The sequence below is a fragment of the Theropithecus gelada genome, chromosome X (assembly GCF_003255815.1).
Source record: "Theropithecus gelada isolate Dixy chromosome X, Tgel_1.0, whole genome shotgun sequence".
In the NCBI taxonomy this organism is placed as follows: Eukaryota; Metazoa; Chordata; class Mammalia; order Primates; family Cercopithecidae; genus Theropithecus; species Theropithecus gelada.
Window position 1 is genome coordinate 122,289,295 of NC_037689.1, and position 15,386 is coordinate 122,304,680.

At 36.6% G+C, this 15,386-nt stretch overlaps 1 protein-coding gene across 3 annotated transcripts in view; it reads right to left on the reverse strand.

The window, feature by feature from the left end:
• Positions 1–15,386, reverse strand: part of TENM1 (teneurin transmembrane protein 1) — a 605,674-nt gene that overhangs the window by 369,628 nt on the left and 220,660 nt on the right. For all 3 annotated transcript variants that reach the window (XM_025372420.1, XM_025372421.1, XM_025372419.1), the window contains exon 4: positions 3,008–3,248. In XM_025372420.1, coding sequence (XP_025228205.1) covers positions 3,008–3,248 — 241 coding nt within the window. The remainder of the gene's footprint in view (positions 1–3,007; positions 3,249–15,386) is intronic.

The window sequence follows — 15,386 nt, forward strand, 5'->3', positions numbered from 1 at the left end:
TCCTGTTATTTGGCTTTATAGAGGAAAGGAGTGTGTTTGCTTGTCAGAACTGCTACTTAACCATATTGCCCTGCTGTTTCCTCAGCTCTCTATCACTAAGCTCTGCAAATGAATTAAAAGTAAAATGAGGAAATAATCACTGTTTGAAAACTCCTTGAAGAAGATATACATTGTTCTTTGCATTTTACCCTTTACTCACCTTCCCCTTTCAATAAAAAAAAGAGGAAAGAAAAGAAAAGAAAAGATACAGGGCTGGGCACGGTGGCTCATGCCTGTAATCCCAGCACTTTGGGAGGCCGAGGCGGGCAGATCACAAGGTCCGGAGTTCAAGACCAGCTTAGCCAATATGGTGAAACCCCGTCTCTACTAAAAATACAAAAATTAGCTGGGTGTGGTGGCGTATGCCTGTAGTCCCAGCTACTCTGGACGCTGAGGAGCCGAGATCTTGCTACTGCACTCCAGCCTGGGTGACAGAAGGAGACTTTCTCAAAAAAAAAAAAAAAAAAAAAAAAAAGAAAAGAAAAGAAACAGAAATCCTATCACTAGTTCAGTTCTAACTGCATTATCGTCACCATCAGTGCTGACTGCTATATTTTTCTCTTGGAATATAGCAGAAATCACCCTTTATGAAACCATTTAATCTGGTAAGTGATGGATGATACTGTTTCCTGGACATGGGTCATAGTACTTCCAGTTTGTTGATGGTGACATATTCTCTGATGCCATGGTTGGTATTTAATTTAATATGCTGCTAAACAACAAAAACAACAACAACAACAACCGGTCTTATGAGAGTTGACTAGTCCTTCTCTTTCCATTCCAATTCCCAGAGATCAGGTTAGAAGGTGATACCAGACATTGTTTATCAAGCAGTATGTTATGCCCATTTTTTACATACAAATGTCTTTAGAAAAAGTTTCTGTAAATTGGATAGCTATAGGCAGAAGGAAACTGGACTCCTATCTCTCACTATATACAAAAATTAACTCAGGATGGATTAAAGACTTAAATATAACACCAGAAACTATAAAAATACTAGAAAACAACCTAGTAAAAAACTCTTCAGGACATTGGCCTAGGCAAGAAATGTTATGACCAAGACCTCAAAAGCAAATGCAACAACAACAAAAAATAGACAAATTTGACTTAGTTAAGCTAAAAAGCTTCTGCATAGCAAAATAAATAATCAACAGAGTAAACAGACAACACACAGAATGGGAGAAAATATTTGCAAACAATGCATCCAAGAAAGGACTAACATCCAGAATCTATAAGGAACTTACACAAATCAACAAGAAAAAAATACCCAAAAATTCCTGTTAAAAAGTGGGCAAAGGATATGAACAGACATTTCTCAAAAGGTGCTATGTAAGTGGTCAACAAACACATGAAAAAATGCTCAACATTACTAATTATCAGAGAAATGCAAATTAAGACCACAATGAAATACCATCTCATACCAGTCAGAACGGCTATTATTAAAAAGTCAAAAAACAGCAGATGTTGGTGAAAATGTGGAGAAAAGGCGATGCTTATACACTGTTGATAGGAATAAAAATTAACATAACCTCTATGGAAAACAGTATGGCAATTTTTAATAGAACTTCCATTTGGTTCATCAATGCATTTCTGGATATCTACCCAAAGAAAAATAAATCATTATATCAAAAAGACATCTGCATTCATGTGTTTATCACAGCACAATACACAAGAGCAAAATCATGGAATTGACCTAAGTGTCCATCAATGAATAATTGGATAAAGAAAATGTGGTATATATACCCCACAGAGTACCACAGAGCCATAAAAGTAAATCAGGTTTTTTGCAGCAACATGAATAGAACTGTAGGCCATTATTCAAAGTAAGCTAACTCAGTAACAGAAAACCAAATACCACATGTTCTCACTTATAAATGGGAGTTAAACAACGGCTATTCATGGACATAAAAATGGAAATGATAGACCCTTGGGACTCTAAAAAAGGAAGGATGGGCGGGGAGTGAGGGTTAGAAAATTACCTATTGGGTACAATGTTCACCCTTTAGGTGATGGGTACACTAGAAAACCAAACCTCACCACTGCACAATATATCCATATAACAAACATGCACATGTATCCTCGAATCTATAAAAATAAAACAAAAATAAAAGTTTCCATTGTAGAACTAAATAAGGCACACAAAAAAACAAGGGGAAGTCCTTGAATTTCAAAGAAAATAGAATGCTATGTTCTATTAGTTCATGTTTTTCTATGTCAATATAAAGTTGTAATTTTTGATTTAAGAAAGTGACTAGAAATGATGAGTAATTTCTTTGTTAATTGTATCTAGTGCTAAAATCTATCATGATCAAGGGACCTAGAACTGCAAAGAGTAGAACTTTTATCACGACAAAGCTCCGAGGAATGAATCTAGAAAACTAAACATGTGAAGAAAAACAGGCAAACTTTTTTTCTCGAAAGACCAAAAGCTTAACCCTAAAGGCAGAATTTAGTGTTTAAATGTACACATATACTTCCATTACTTGAGGCTGATCCTTTTATTTTTTTAAATGTTTGAAGGCAGCTTATTTTTTCAAAGAATCTTACAATAAATAAAATAGAAATGATCACTCCTCCTCCAGTTGTGTTTGGGTTTTCCTGTAATACTGTAGTTTTTTAAACCAAGGGACAATTGCGTTTCACTTTGAGGCTTCAGTGACAGCTTAGATAATTGCTTTGTTTTATGTTTTTGTGAATATGTGACAGCAGGGTGTTTATGTATCTGCGGCTTCATCTTTTCACGTGTATCTGCTCTGGTCTGTGTCTGTGGCTGGATCTAGATGTGTGTGTCTGTTTGCACATCTGTGCCTGTGAAGGAGTCTTCCTTTTTGCCCATGCATCTGGGTATGTATCTGTTTGTGCATTTGTGCGTCTCTGCAGATGTGTGTGATGAAATGAGTTTCTGCAATCAGTGGAACCATCCTCTGCCAATACTCAAGTTTAGTGGGATCAATAATAGCTTAAGTACCTGGTCTCCAATGGTATGTTGCTATTCAAGACCCAGCTGTTATGCAGATGAACTGAATCCTGCGTGCTGGTTGGGGGAGCTGGAGCAGCTGGGCTGGGCTGGCTGCGGGTAGTCATTGATCTCCTCTGAAGAGAGTCCGCTGCAGGGGGTGGCTTCCTGGCACAGGTGCAGGCATGAGGAGGCGGAGGTGGCGGTGGGAGGGGTCTGAAGGTGAACTGGTTGTGTGGGCTGCTCTGCACATCTAAAGAGGAGAGAAGAGAAACACAAAATAGAGACTTACTCTCCCACTTGGCAGTCAGGGAAACTAGCACGACAGACTTACCAGGATTTCAGATAATAAAACCTGTGGGGTGAGGGAGGTTGTTTTAAGTTCAGTCTATCTGTAAAAATGCCACTTAACTTACAAAGGCACGTGCAGCATGCTTATGAAATTTAAAACATTTGCAGTTGCATTTACATGTAAATTCTTTAGGGCTATAGCAGCTAAAAAGTAAATGAGGCCGCCTCACACCATTTGTCATAGTTTCTGCTACTGAACAAATAAATCATTAACAAGACACCAAGTTACAGAATAGAAGTGAGCTGATTTCCATCAGTTGCAAAATTCTCACTTCAGAAAATACTAGTAAAAGGCACAAATTTGTTGCAAGGAAGATCATTGGCACTTCAAATAAAAATATAAGGCCACCTTCTGGCTTACCTCAGGAAAGGATGTGAGCTTGCCTATACAGGAGCAAATCCATATTTTAGAAAAACAGCTCACGAGTGTGTCACTTGGCTGTGTGAAACTAATCTCTTTGCCAGCCCCCCCAGCTTAGAGTGTTATTTGTAAAAGGTAGGCTAAAAGGAGTTTGTTCAAGTTGTTATACATATTTCCATGGCCATGCAAAGCACAGTCTGCACCTTTTTCCCTTTGCCACACCTTTCTAGGAGCTCTGCCATGTTAGCAGCAGCTTAGGCAGCAGGGAAACAGATTTTTTTCTGCTTGTTTACAGAGGGGCAGCCTGGGACAGCGGTCCTCAGACTTCTGTTGTTGCTATTGTTTGGTATTTTTCCACTGTTTTCCTGACAGGCACACGTAAAGACAGTGAGTTAGAATTTGGCCCATGAGAAATACTCCAATTAAACCCCTTTAAAAAGAAATCACTATTGTAGCTGATAGCCACCTCTCTTCCACAGGAGAAACATAATAGATGTCAAGTGATTTCTTGTAACACCAGCACGTTCTAGATAAACTTTGTAGACAGCATGGCTTTGTCCCACCTCCCAAATGACTGAGAGTTGAAAAGCAGAAAAACGCCAGAGGCTTTCGATGCCTAGCAAAGGGCTCAGCTGGTTTGTGCTGAGGCCCACTTTGCAGTGGCTGATCACAGAAAAAAAAAATCACTTCTTTCAATCTTTTTACTTCAAACTTGAATTTTAAAGACATTGGCATGGTTTTTATTTTTAAAAACAATATTACTCTCCCAAGAGCATGACAAATTCTTGGCTGTATTTTCTAGCACAGGTGGCTCTCCCTTTAAATAAACTCACTATATGAAAATCTGAATTGTACAAAAGATAGATAGAGAAGGGAGTGGTGATCATTCATTTTATATAAAGGATTCCTTTAGATGGTCAGCTATTCTTGTATATTTAAAAAGAACTAAAATGCTTCATGAATTTCCTAAATCACCCCCATTATTCCAGGCCCAGCTCAAATCCCATGTCCACTAAAAAAAATCATCACAAATACTTAACATCTCATTAACTTTTTTTAAACCTCTGGGCTCATACTCATAACCATAACTAGAAGTGTGCTTTCCATTTTGGGGACTCAAAGAAGCACAGAATGTTGAAACCCAAAGGACTTTGGAGATGCTCTCATTTTGCAAATGAGAAAACAGGTCCAGGGTCACTTGGCAAGTTAGTGGCATGGCCAGGACTAGGTACTCACATCTCCTGACTCTCTAGCTAATGCTTCATTCCCTGTATTGCAGATCTCTGTAATATGAGTTCTCTTTTCCCTCATAAGATTTAGAGACAAAGAATTGTCCACATTTTCTTGATTTTTCAGTTAGGTTTATTATGTCTACTTCTCTCTTTGACCATGACTCCTTAAATGTAGAAAGGAAGGCATTGTGGTGTAATGGTATGCAACACAGCATAGTGGAAAGTGCAGAGGACTTGGACTGGGATGTATGGCAAATCTGGGTTTAAGTTCTGCATCCACCCTTTAGAAGCTTTAATCCCTCACTTGTAAAATAAAGATAATAATAGTAATCCCTTTTCCCAACAATTAAATTTAATTCATGTAAAATGCGCTTGAACATGCATTTTGTTGACTATTTGTTTATTGAATGTAATAAAAGTGTAAAAGTATAAAATTATAAGACTGGAAGAAATCATAGGGATCATCTAGTTAAGCTTGCCTCTCTCCACTCACCATTTTACAGATGAGAGATCCAAGACCCAAAGAGGTGAACTGACTTGCTCAAGGTCATTCAACTTGTATACTTTTTCCTGCCCATGCCAGATGATTCCTTTACTCTTTTTCTGCACGTGCTTTTGTAAATCAAGTGACATTTTAACAGATAGACTGAACTTAAAACTCTCCCCCACCCCCACAGGTTATGTTATCTGAAATCCCAGTACTCTGCCCAGCACTCTTTCCATTATGCTATTTCGGAACATAAACATGACTCTCTTCTATGACTTTAACATTTACTGGTTTTGCCATAAATTTGACCCCTGTGTTGGCAATATTATAGCATCCCCATCACATCCTATGTGTTTTGTCTTTTCTCCCAAAATAGACTGCATGTTTCTTAGAATAAGGTTTCCTTCTACTTCTCCTGTATGCTGTATGACATTGAGCAAAGTGCTGGGTACAGAGCAAGATCTCTAAAATCTTTTGCTAGTAGAAGAGGGATTGACTGGATCATGGGACCCAGATAACCACCTCTGTGTTTCCTTTGGCTCTCATTCTGTTGTAGCCACTTGCTATCTATTCAATTGACAGACAAGTAGGTTTTCCCCTTGAAGATCTTAGTGGAATGCCTCCCAGAGCTATGACAAAGGACAATGATACTCTGAAGAAGGTACTTAAAATGATGCCCCTTCACGATGTGAAAAAAGCACCAGTGGCACACTACAGATCTACTGTCTAATGCCACTCGTGGGAGAGCACTTAATGACCCGAGGGAAGGGAGGCAAAAGGTGGGAGTTCAAGGTTAGAAGAAGAGGAGTCAATTTGAGGTCTTGTGTTCAGAACTCCTCTAAACAACATGTGTGACAGCTACTAGCTTAATCAGTAGGGGTTTCTGTCAGCACAGCTGTGCAAGAGAACGGGTTTCTCTTCAGTACAGTTGTTCCAAAGAAAAAGAATATCTCATTAACATCCAGATTTATTTCTTGCTAGATTACCTCAAAATCTTTGCAACTCTATTATGAAAAATGATAAAAATTTTACTTCATTGAAAAGTGCAATCATAGTATTATTATAACATTTCTGCTGCAGGTAGAACGGCTTTGTCTAGTCATTTAGATTATCTACATATAATGCATATCCATATAATATATATGGATATTTTGATTTTTATCTATTTTACTGTGTATTTTTATTTCCACATTTCAAATATGTGGAAGTTTCCCTACTAGTTCATATTGTCTTTAAACGCTTTCACAATATTGGATTGTTGCACCGAGTGGAATACGTCCAGACCTTAAGCCTTTATGAAATGCAAATGATCTCAGATTCATTCTCCTTTTCACCTCAGGAAAAAGATGGGGAATGCACTTGTTCCCTCCCAAATGAAGTAATTTAATCCTTGGGCTCCGTGAAATGGGATTTCCCAACATTAAACACTAATGAAAAATACATTAGTGTTCAGTGTCAGCAGCTCTAGAACACCAATTCTAGGGGTTTGAAAGTCATATACACTCACTTCCAAATATATGTGGCAACCACGCACTTCTGTGCCTGAGAGAGAGGAAGGCAGAAGAGGGGAGTGGTGATTATGCAAATGTAGATATCCAGACATACTTACAAAGCTTTCTGAAAATAAATTAAGTTTTCAGATGGAAAGGTCTAATTCACATAATATACTTGGATAGTAGCCAGTTTCAGGTCTGAGGTCCTAAAATAACTTGGTAAGATAATTTCTCAGGAGCAAAATTCCTCCAAACTGTAGATCTGAGACATTTTAAGTGTGGCAGAGCTGCTAATAGAAGTATAAGCCTTCAGAAACAACATCGCCTCTGTCTCCAAAAGGTAAGTGGAAGAAGAAATGTGTCACGCATAGTTTTCCCCCCCGCCTTTTCTTTTCTTTTTGCCGATAAACCTTATTTTGGATAATGTGTTAGAGAAAGTTTTCACAAGAAATTAGAGTATCTCTGCTCAGAAATACTGTGGCATCTTATCAGGGTGTCTATCAGGGTGTTTTGTCCCTTGCATTTCATTAACATATACAGTCAGTTCGGCTACAAGACAAAGCATGCATTTCTGCAGTTCACTGCACTATGCAAAATCACACATAACCAGAGGGTTACGGAAAAAATGAGGTTAGGGATGCAACATTCAAAAACATAATCAACGACACATTAAAAAAAGGAACCTAATAAGAATGACAGCATAGTTTTTCATATATTAATGGTTAAGGGATACACAAATGCCATACCAAATATGACACTTTATCTTGTGAAAGTGGGTGTCAGAAGAGTTGCAAATTGTGAGTTATTGTGAAATGGTGAAAAGGAAAGTTATCTGACTAGGACGGAAAGTTCTAAATACCAGATGTGGATGGGACAGGCTCCTAGCCACATGTGGTGAGCTGAAATATCTGATGGATATTTCAGGTATATACATGTGCCCATTTTGTGTATTCTTATGCAGTTCATTCTGCTGTATGCAGTTTTCTGCATTCATCTAGTGCTTTTAACAGATGGAATTGCACATATGCAAACGCAAAATTTGTCTTAAGTTCAAACTGTTCTCAAACATCCCAATACCAAGGGAACAAATTAACTTTTATAAAACAAGCACTATAGCAGCATTGGCTGTACAAGCAAAATAATTTTCTGTAGGTGTTAAAAATAAATATTGTCAGTATTACAGTAATGCCAAATAGATAATTTTTCTTGAAAAATTTGAGCAAAGTAGATACATGGCTAGTTTTTCTGAAATCCATGTACTAAATTGATCATTCTTTTCTTTAGTGACACTCTGACAGTACCTTCCCTAAATATGTTTTTTTCCAAGGTTACTATGCAGTGTATGTTGTCAAAAGGGGCACATATATTCCTATAGCTCTAGAAAAAGGTCACAGAGAGTCAGAAATCACGTCTGTACTTCCTGGTCTTACTACGTGTTTCATTATTTCATTGGCCAAGGCTAAGGGTAGCTCCAGAATTCTTTATCTACAACTATGGAATCAAAGAATCTCTGAAAAATGAGTTTGTTTTTCCCTAACTCATTGGGTGACAAAGCCTGACCTGAAATGCTTTGAGGATACTTGTGGTCTTAACTTATTTATCTAATTTCATAAATTTTGGTGGCAAAGCCTGACCTGAAGGGATCTGAGGATATTTATAGTCTTCATTTATTTATCTTATTTTGCGAATTTTCATACATTTAGCTATGAAAGTATTAATGCATTTTATTAAGGGGTGCTGGCCCATACCTCACTCTGGGTGGGTGTATATATAATATACAGTATACGTACAGCAGCACCTTTGTAAAATTTGAAAAATTCTAAATTCTGAAAAACGTGGACCCCAAAGGTTTTGGACAAGGGATTATGGGCCTCTATTAGTATTTAACCACCTTCCTGAGCTCTTATGAGGCAATATTAATTAATGTCTCTGAAGACCATATAATCTACATGTGCAAAGAACATCAGAGCACCAAGGGTTATTGCCATACTACTTATGTCAAATCTCTCAAGGCCAATTAGAAGCCTTTGGTTCCTGAGGTTGTTTTTCTGAGCTGCTCTCCCCTTCTAGGCAGGAGTAGAGGTAAAAGGAAACAGGCTTAAAACAAAGAGAAGGTATTTTCTTAGTAATATTAATTATTACTACTAACTGAAAATGTATGTTACTACTTAATAGTATTTTGCCTGTCACAAAGAGCTTTTGTAACTTGTGAGCAGGTAGTTTTAAGATTTGCATGTTATGGCTAATATCCATTAACTTCATAGTGCTCAATGATCATCAAATTAGACTTAAGTGTATCTGGCTATGGACATTTCTGTTCTCAACCTCGTAATTATTATTAGAGACTCAAAGAATAAAAAAGTAAGAAAACTGATTTTCAGAAGAAAATAAACAACATAGTTTATCACTTTTCTGACTCAAATAATACTGCTTTAATATTAATATACCAACATCCTTTATTAAAAGCAGATTTATCAGTTAAATAAACCATTGGATTGAGAATGTAAAATAAAGTCTATTCAATAGCTAATGCTTAATAAATACTTATGCATAAATGGGCATGTGCATGAGTGAGGCACAGACAACAACAGAAAGAGTCAGAAGGAGAGAGAAATAGAGAGGAGATTTCAAAACTAAAGCAGATGACTGCAGGAGAGCAGTCACAGAGGCTCTGGGGAAAGCTAACAATAAATTACAATGTTTTCTAGTTTCCATGGGCTCAATCTGGTTCTGGATTACTGCATTCTGCATGGCTCCCACAGCCCTGGATACTATTTACTGTTTTTCAGATTGTCAAGTACATCCCTTTGAGGACTTTGAATGGCCCTCTCACTAAACCAGCAGGTAAGATATAGTATGCTGTGTTAATTTCTGTCAGTTAGGTTGATCTTTGTTACAATCACTGGAAATAAAGGTCAACAATAAAGCACCTACGAGCCTTTGACATGTTTGTGCTGAAATTCATGTTTATATTTTAGTCTCTCTATAAGCTGATGCTCATCTTTAGAGGGAGTGCTGGTCTACATCCAGAAAGTCCAAATTCTCTACTTTCTAGTTTAATTAATCTCTTTTCCTGTTCTCCAATTTGTTGTGCAAGCATAACAATTAGTCAAAGATCCACAAAGCAGCCCTCGTCCAGCCCATTTCTTCCTGTCTCTGTTATAGAGGGAATCCAACTGTGCTGTACACTGTATTGGCTTTACATAGTACAATCAGCCAACCTCAGGCATAATACTCAATATTTCTGCCAGTAAGTGGCTGGTTTGTTAACTCAATCAACTCTCTGACATAGGTTAAGACAAACAATCCAGGACTTTACAATCAAGAAAAAAAGAGAGGGCTGTGGTAAATGCCATTTTGTTTAAATTATTGTAGTAATTGCTCAAACTACATAATTTTCTTGATTGTGAAAATACAAGATGGATACATCTCTGCTAATATTTGCAGAGTAGTCTGGCAATGTTAAAAAAAAGAACAATGAAGCCAATATATTTGTTATCTTAGAAAATTGTCATTTTTCTAAGTAAAGTGGCAAAGAGCTCTACTTTATAGTACAATTTGGAATTTTAAATGCCAATATTTAAACATTAGTATATGGTATTAGTTAGCAATTAAAATTAGTGGTTGGCCAAAGCCTTTTCACTATAGCCTTGAAAGAAACTGCTATCTGTTATGTACCATGAAACATGAAGTAGAAAATTGCCCTGTTTTATCTTATGTTGACAATGATATTGTGGCTTCTGTTATTAGCCAGTGAAGTATATCAAAAAGAAAATATAAAAAAGTAATGATCCTTAAAAATTTCATATTTAGTTTATACTCAAACTAAAGTTTTATGTAGGTATTTCAATTATTTTCAATCTTCAAGTTCATTATTTATTTGCAGGTAAGTAATGGAGGGTTATGAATTAATTGACAGTGTATCATTTAATGAATTAGCTAATAAGAGATATCCTGAATATTTATAAAGTTTTCATTTTCAGGGCTTTATTTTTATTACACTATTACAAATGGTCACCCTGTATTTGTTCAAAAAGCAAGGAATGAAAATTTGTTCCAATGTTATTTATAAAGATGAAACTCAATGTTTGAAGCACAAATCAGGAAAACATTACAACTGTGTAAAGTTTCAAGAAAAAATATTTTTCAAGCTACCATATGTTAAATAGTGAGGGCACACTATATTAAGAATAAATGAAAACAAAAAGCAAAAGTCAAAAATTCTAGAGTATAAAAAAAGCATAGAGGCTAGGGAAGCCTTGGAAAGGTTTCACCCTTGTCCAATTTTTTTCAAATAGAAGCTGAAGAAAATGTTCTCGTAACCACCGTTGTCTGGGTATTTGGCAAGAAATATCCCCTGTACTCCATAGTTCCTCTTCACCAGCACAACTTTAAGAACAAAGGGCACCCATGGACACCTAATGGAGTGATGGAGAGGAACCCTGGCATCTGTACTTGGGAGCTAAACAAGCACATATCCCTCATCTGGGACAATGGGAAGAGATGGCACTATTATAGCAGTATTCACAAGACCCAGAGGATTCTCAAATTTCACTCATATTTTGGCCCTTTGCTCAACTATAGGATCAAAACATGCCAATGTTTTGCGGTCACCTATTACTACAATAGAGGACTGAAATTCACAAATTATTTATTTTTAAAAAGTATAGATGAGTGGATTCAGGGTGATGCCTCTAATAGTGCCACTCTCACTGAGTTGCATTTGGATGTGCTTTCTTGGATGGGAAAGAAAGGGGTTGGGGTTACAGCTAGTGACAGGAATTGGGTACAACTCTGATCTTATAAGCAATTGTCATAGGTGATTTTCATATCCATATGCTCGTAAAGTGATTCTACTCATACCATGGGAGGGACGAAAGTTTGCTTATCTTTCTCCTCTGAACAACAACAAAAAAGGAAATAGGAAAGATTTAAAAAAGAAGTCCTGGTATTCTCATATGAGCAACATGTACATGTTATTCAAATGTGTTGGGGCCAAAACATTTTTTTTTTTTTCAGAATTATGGTCTTAATGATTGCTGGTAGAACACTACTGGCTGCCACCAATCTTTCTGTCTGACATCTAATGGGCTACTGAGAGAGCCTCCTAAGAAGTATGAGCAGGAAAGTAGCAATTCTGTAGGAAGGAGAGAAAGTTTTATTTCCCCTCTTGCATTGAAGCTATGCATACACTTGTCTTGTATCAGGATCTGAGTCTGAATCATCTTTATATCTCCCACACACAACCAATAACTTTATTCAATACAAGTTTATTATTTTGTTTATTTACAAATCTAATTAATTTGAGTGAATTCAAAATTTTAAAGTTTGAATTCAATCAAGTTTTATTTTATAAAAAAAGTTATAGCAACTGTGGTGGGTGAGAGTGTGTTATGATGCCAAATAACTGATTTGACTGAATTACTCACATTCCTAACAGCTGTTTTGGCATTGTGTGGGCACAGCCTGTATCTGAAAAGTTTTCTGCTTGAAATGTTCATTGATTGATTCATTATTACAAATTTCCATCTTCTTGTTTTTCGACATGGCATTTTAGTGAAATGTTAAATAGAGATATTTTTGGGAGATATGCCAAAATTACGACCTATTACTAAGCCTATCTTGTAAACTTCGCTTATGCTAAGCTATGCATATTTAAGTCATTTTATTTTTCCTTCAAAATCTGATTCATTTTCTCAATTACATTACTGCTTATCTCCCTGGACTCACTCCAATTTAACTAGGTCTTTATGGTTCCCCAAACAAAATGCAACATTCGGGATGAACATCACCCAGAATACAAAAAAGTTATCTGATAAATTCTTTTGTAATGATGTCTTTTCACATGTAGCCTCAAACTATGTATAGATTGCACTTGAGACTTCATTAACTAGAATATGGCTAATGAAGTTGTGAGAAGGCAGCTCAATTAGGAAATATACTGATCTATTGATATAGATGTGTCTGCTAGTAGATCAAGTGAAATGTCTATCAAAATAAGCAAATTAGGCCAGGTGCAATGGCTCAGGCATGTAATCCCGGCACTTTGGGAGGCTGAGGCAGGTGGATCACCCGAGGTCAGGAGTTCGAGACCAGCCTGGCCAACATAGTGAAACTGAACTACTAAGTTATGGAATTTAGTAATTTTGTACAAAAAAAATACAAAATTAACTGGGCATAGTGGCACGTGCCTGTAGTCCTAGCTACTCAGGAGGCTGAGGCAGGAGAATCGCTTGAACCTAGGAGGCAGAGGTTGCAGACAGCCAAGATTGCACCACTGCACTCCAGTCTGGGCGACACAGCGAGACTCCATCTCAAATAAATAAATAATAGAAAAAAGCAAATTAGTGGAATCTGCTAATATGATATTAGAATGAATTGAACAACACTGAATGCCGGTACTCCCCTCCAGTGAAATGAACATAATGTATAGATGCCTTAGGAAAATGAAAAAAATTAGCTCATCTCAAGGGGAAGAGAGTCAGCTTGCATAAACGAAGAAAAAATGAAAACACATGTTAATGAAACTATGAATATATGAGACTGCGGTAGTAAATATAGATGGAAATCCTAGAAATTAAGAAACGATTTCATAGGTAGTGATTAATAAATATGTCCTTTAAGCAAGTATTGAGTTGTTACAAAAGTAATTGTGGTTTTGCCATGGAAAATGATGGCAAAAACCTCAATTACTTTTGCACCAACCTATCTCTTAAGCAATTTATTTCTTAGTTAAGCTCATTCAAGTAAGTTTTTTCAAAAGGTACTCATGTACCTTGTGCAAATACATATGTATGATAGGTCTGTATGATAGGTGAGATGCTGAGAGGGACAGTGGATTAAACATACATAACTTATATGAAACAGTTTCTCAAAGAGACTTCTTGTAGTGCCTGAAATCAGTGAATGAGTGCACAGAAGCTCCTTTCTGCGTATTAACACTGGAGGTCTGAACCAGACCAGATCACAGAGTGTCATCTGGGTTCCTGGATGGGAATGATGACAACCTGGATTTAATTCAAGTTTGCTTTTACTTTTCTTGACTCCCAAATGGCAAATAAGCACCACAAAGGATAGAAATAAAATTAAAATGCAAGCATGTATACATGGTTCCCTTTTGCTTCCCCTGTACTTCATGGAGACAAGCCCTCATTTTCTGGTTTTGGTAGCCCACACAGAGTGAGCTGTCTCTCCCTCAGGGTAAAAGAACATAGTACTATGGGATTGTTCTGTTTTATGCTCTCGGTCTCATCAGCATTTGGAAACTGCTTATGTAAAGCATAATTCTGTTACTCAGGAAGCCGTGTCACTTAGGCTTACTGTCCAGCTCCCTGACCTTCAAATTCTTGCCCTGGCAGCACTAGGGCAATTTCCTCTTTTCTGTACTTACAATACAGGGCTTAGATATTTCCCATTCTGGGTAGTTTTGAACATAGTGTATCATAGGGCTTTCTAGTGATAAACACACAAAGTGGGTTGCATGTCAAGGTATTTATATATATATATATATATATAAAATTGTTACTTGTACAGAATAAAAGGTCAAGTGCTGTCTACTATGGAACTATACTTTTCTTTAAGGTAGGGCCCATCCTACTTATAACTTACAAAATAAATGATGAGAAAGCCAAAGAAAAGGAGAAATTAACCTAATTATTTAGGGAACACCTTATATTTAGTAGTAGAAGACAAAGAGGAGAGTGTGTTAGTTTCATTTGTTTGTTTTCAATAAGGTGAATCAAGTGGAGAGTACTTTCTCTGCTACTAATTTACTTACTTAGAGATATCATCTGTATATAACTTGTTTAAATTAGTAAGTACATCATGACATTTTTGAATGACACAGTGGTTAAGTTACAGATATTAGAATCAGACCTATGTCAGTTTAAATCACAGCTCTGTCATTTACTATTAGTTTGCTATAAACCTTTTCAAGCTTTTGTTTCTTCATCTGTAAAATAAGGATAGTAATAAGCATCTCAATGTTTTTTTGTGAGAATGAAATGAGGTAATGTGTACAAAACACTTAGCAGAGTGCTTGGCACATAGTAAGCACTAAATAATATTATTAAATGAATGATCAATTATTGAGCCCAACAAAATCTATAAAATCAAGTGCCATCTAGTAAGTAGCCTAAGAGGATAATCTACTTGACTCCAAGACACTTGATTACTTAAAACTTCTGCATTATAGTTGAATTTTTTTCCCACAATTTTCAGTTTTCTTATTTTCTTCTAAAAGTTCTAAGAAGGTATTATTGAAGTTATGAGTCACTATAAGAACAGCTGACACCTATCCTTTCCTCTTCCTCCAAGCCACATCAAACACTCTCTATTGATTAGCTTCCTTATTATGCTGTAAGTTTCTTTCACTTCAGATAACAGTCTCTATTTCATGACTTTTAGTTAAGTACTCTGTGTTCACTTGCATTTTCCTCTATACTAAAATGATTTGGGGGTATGCATG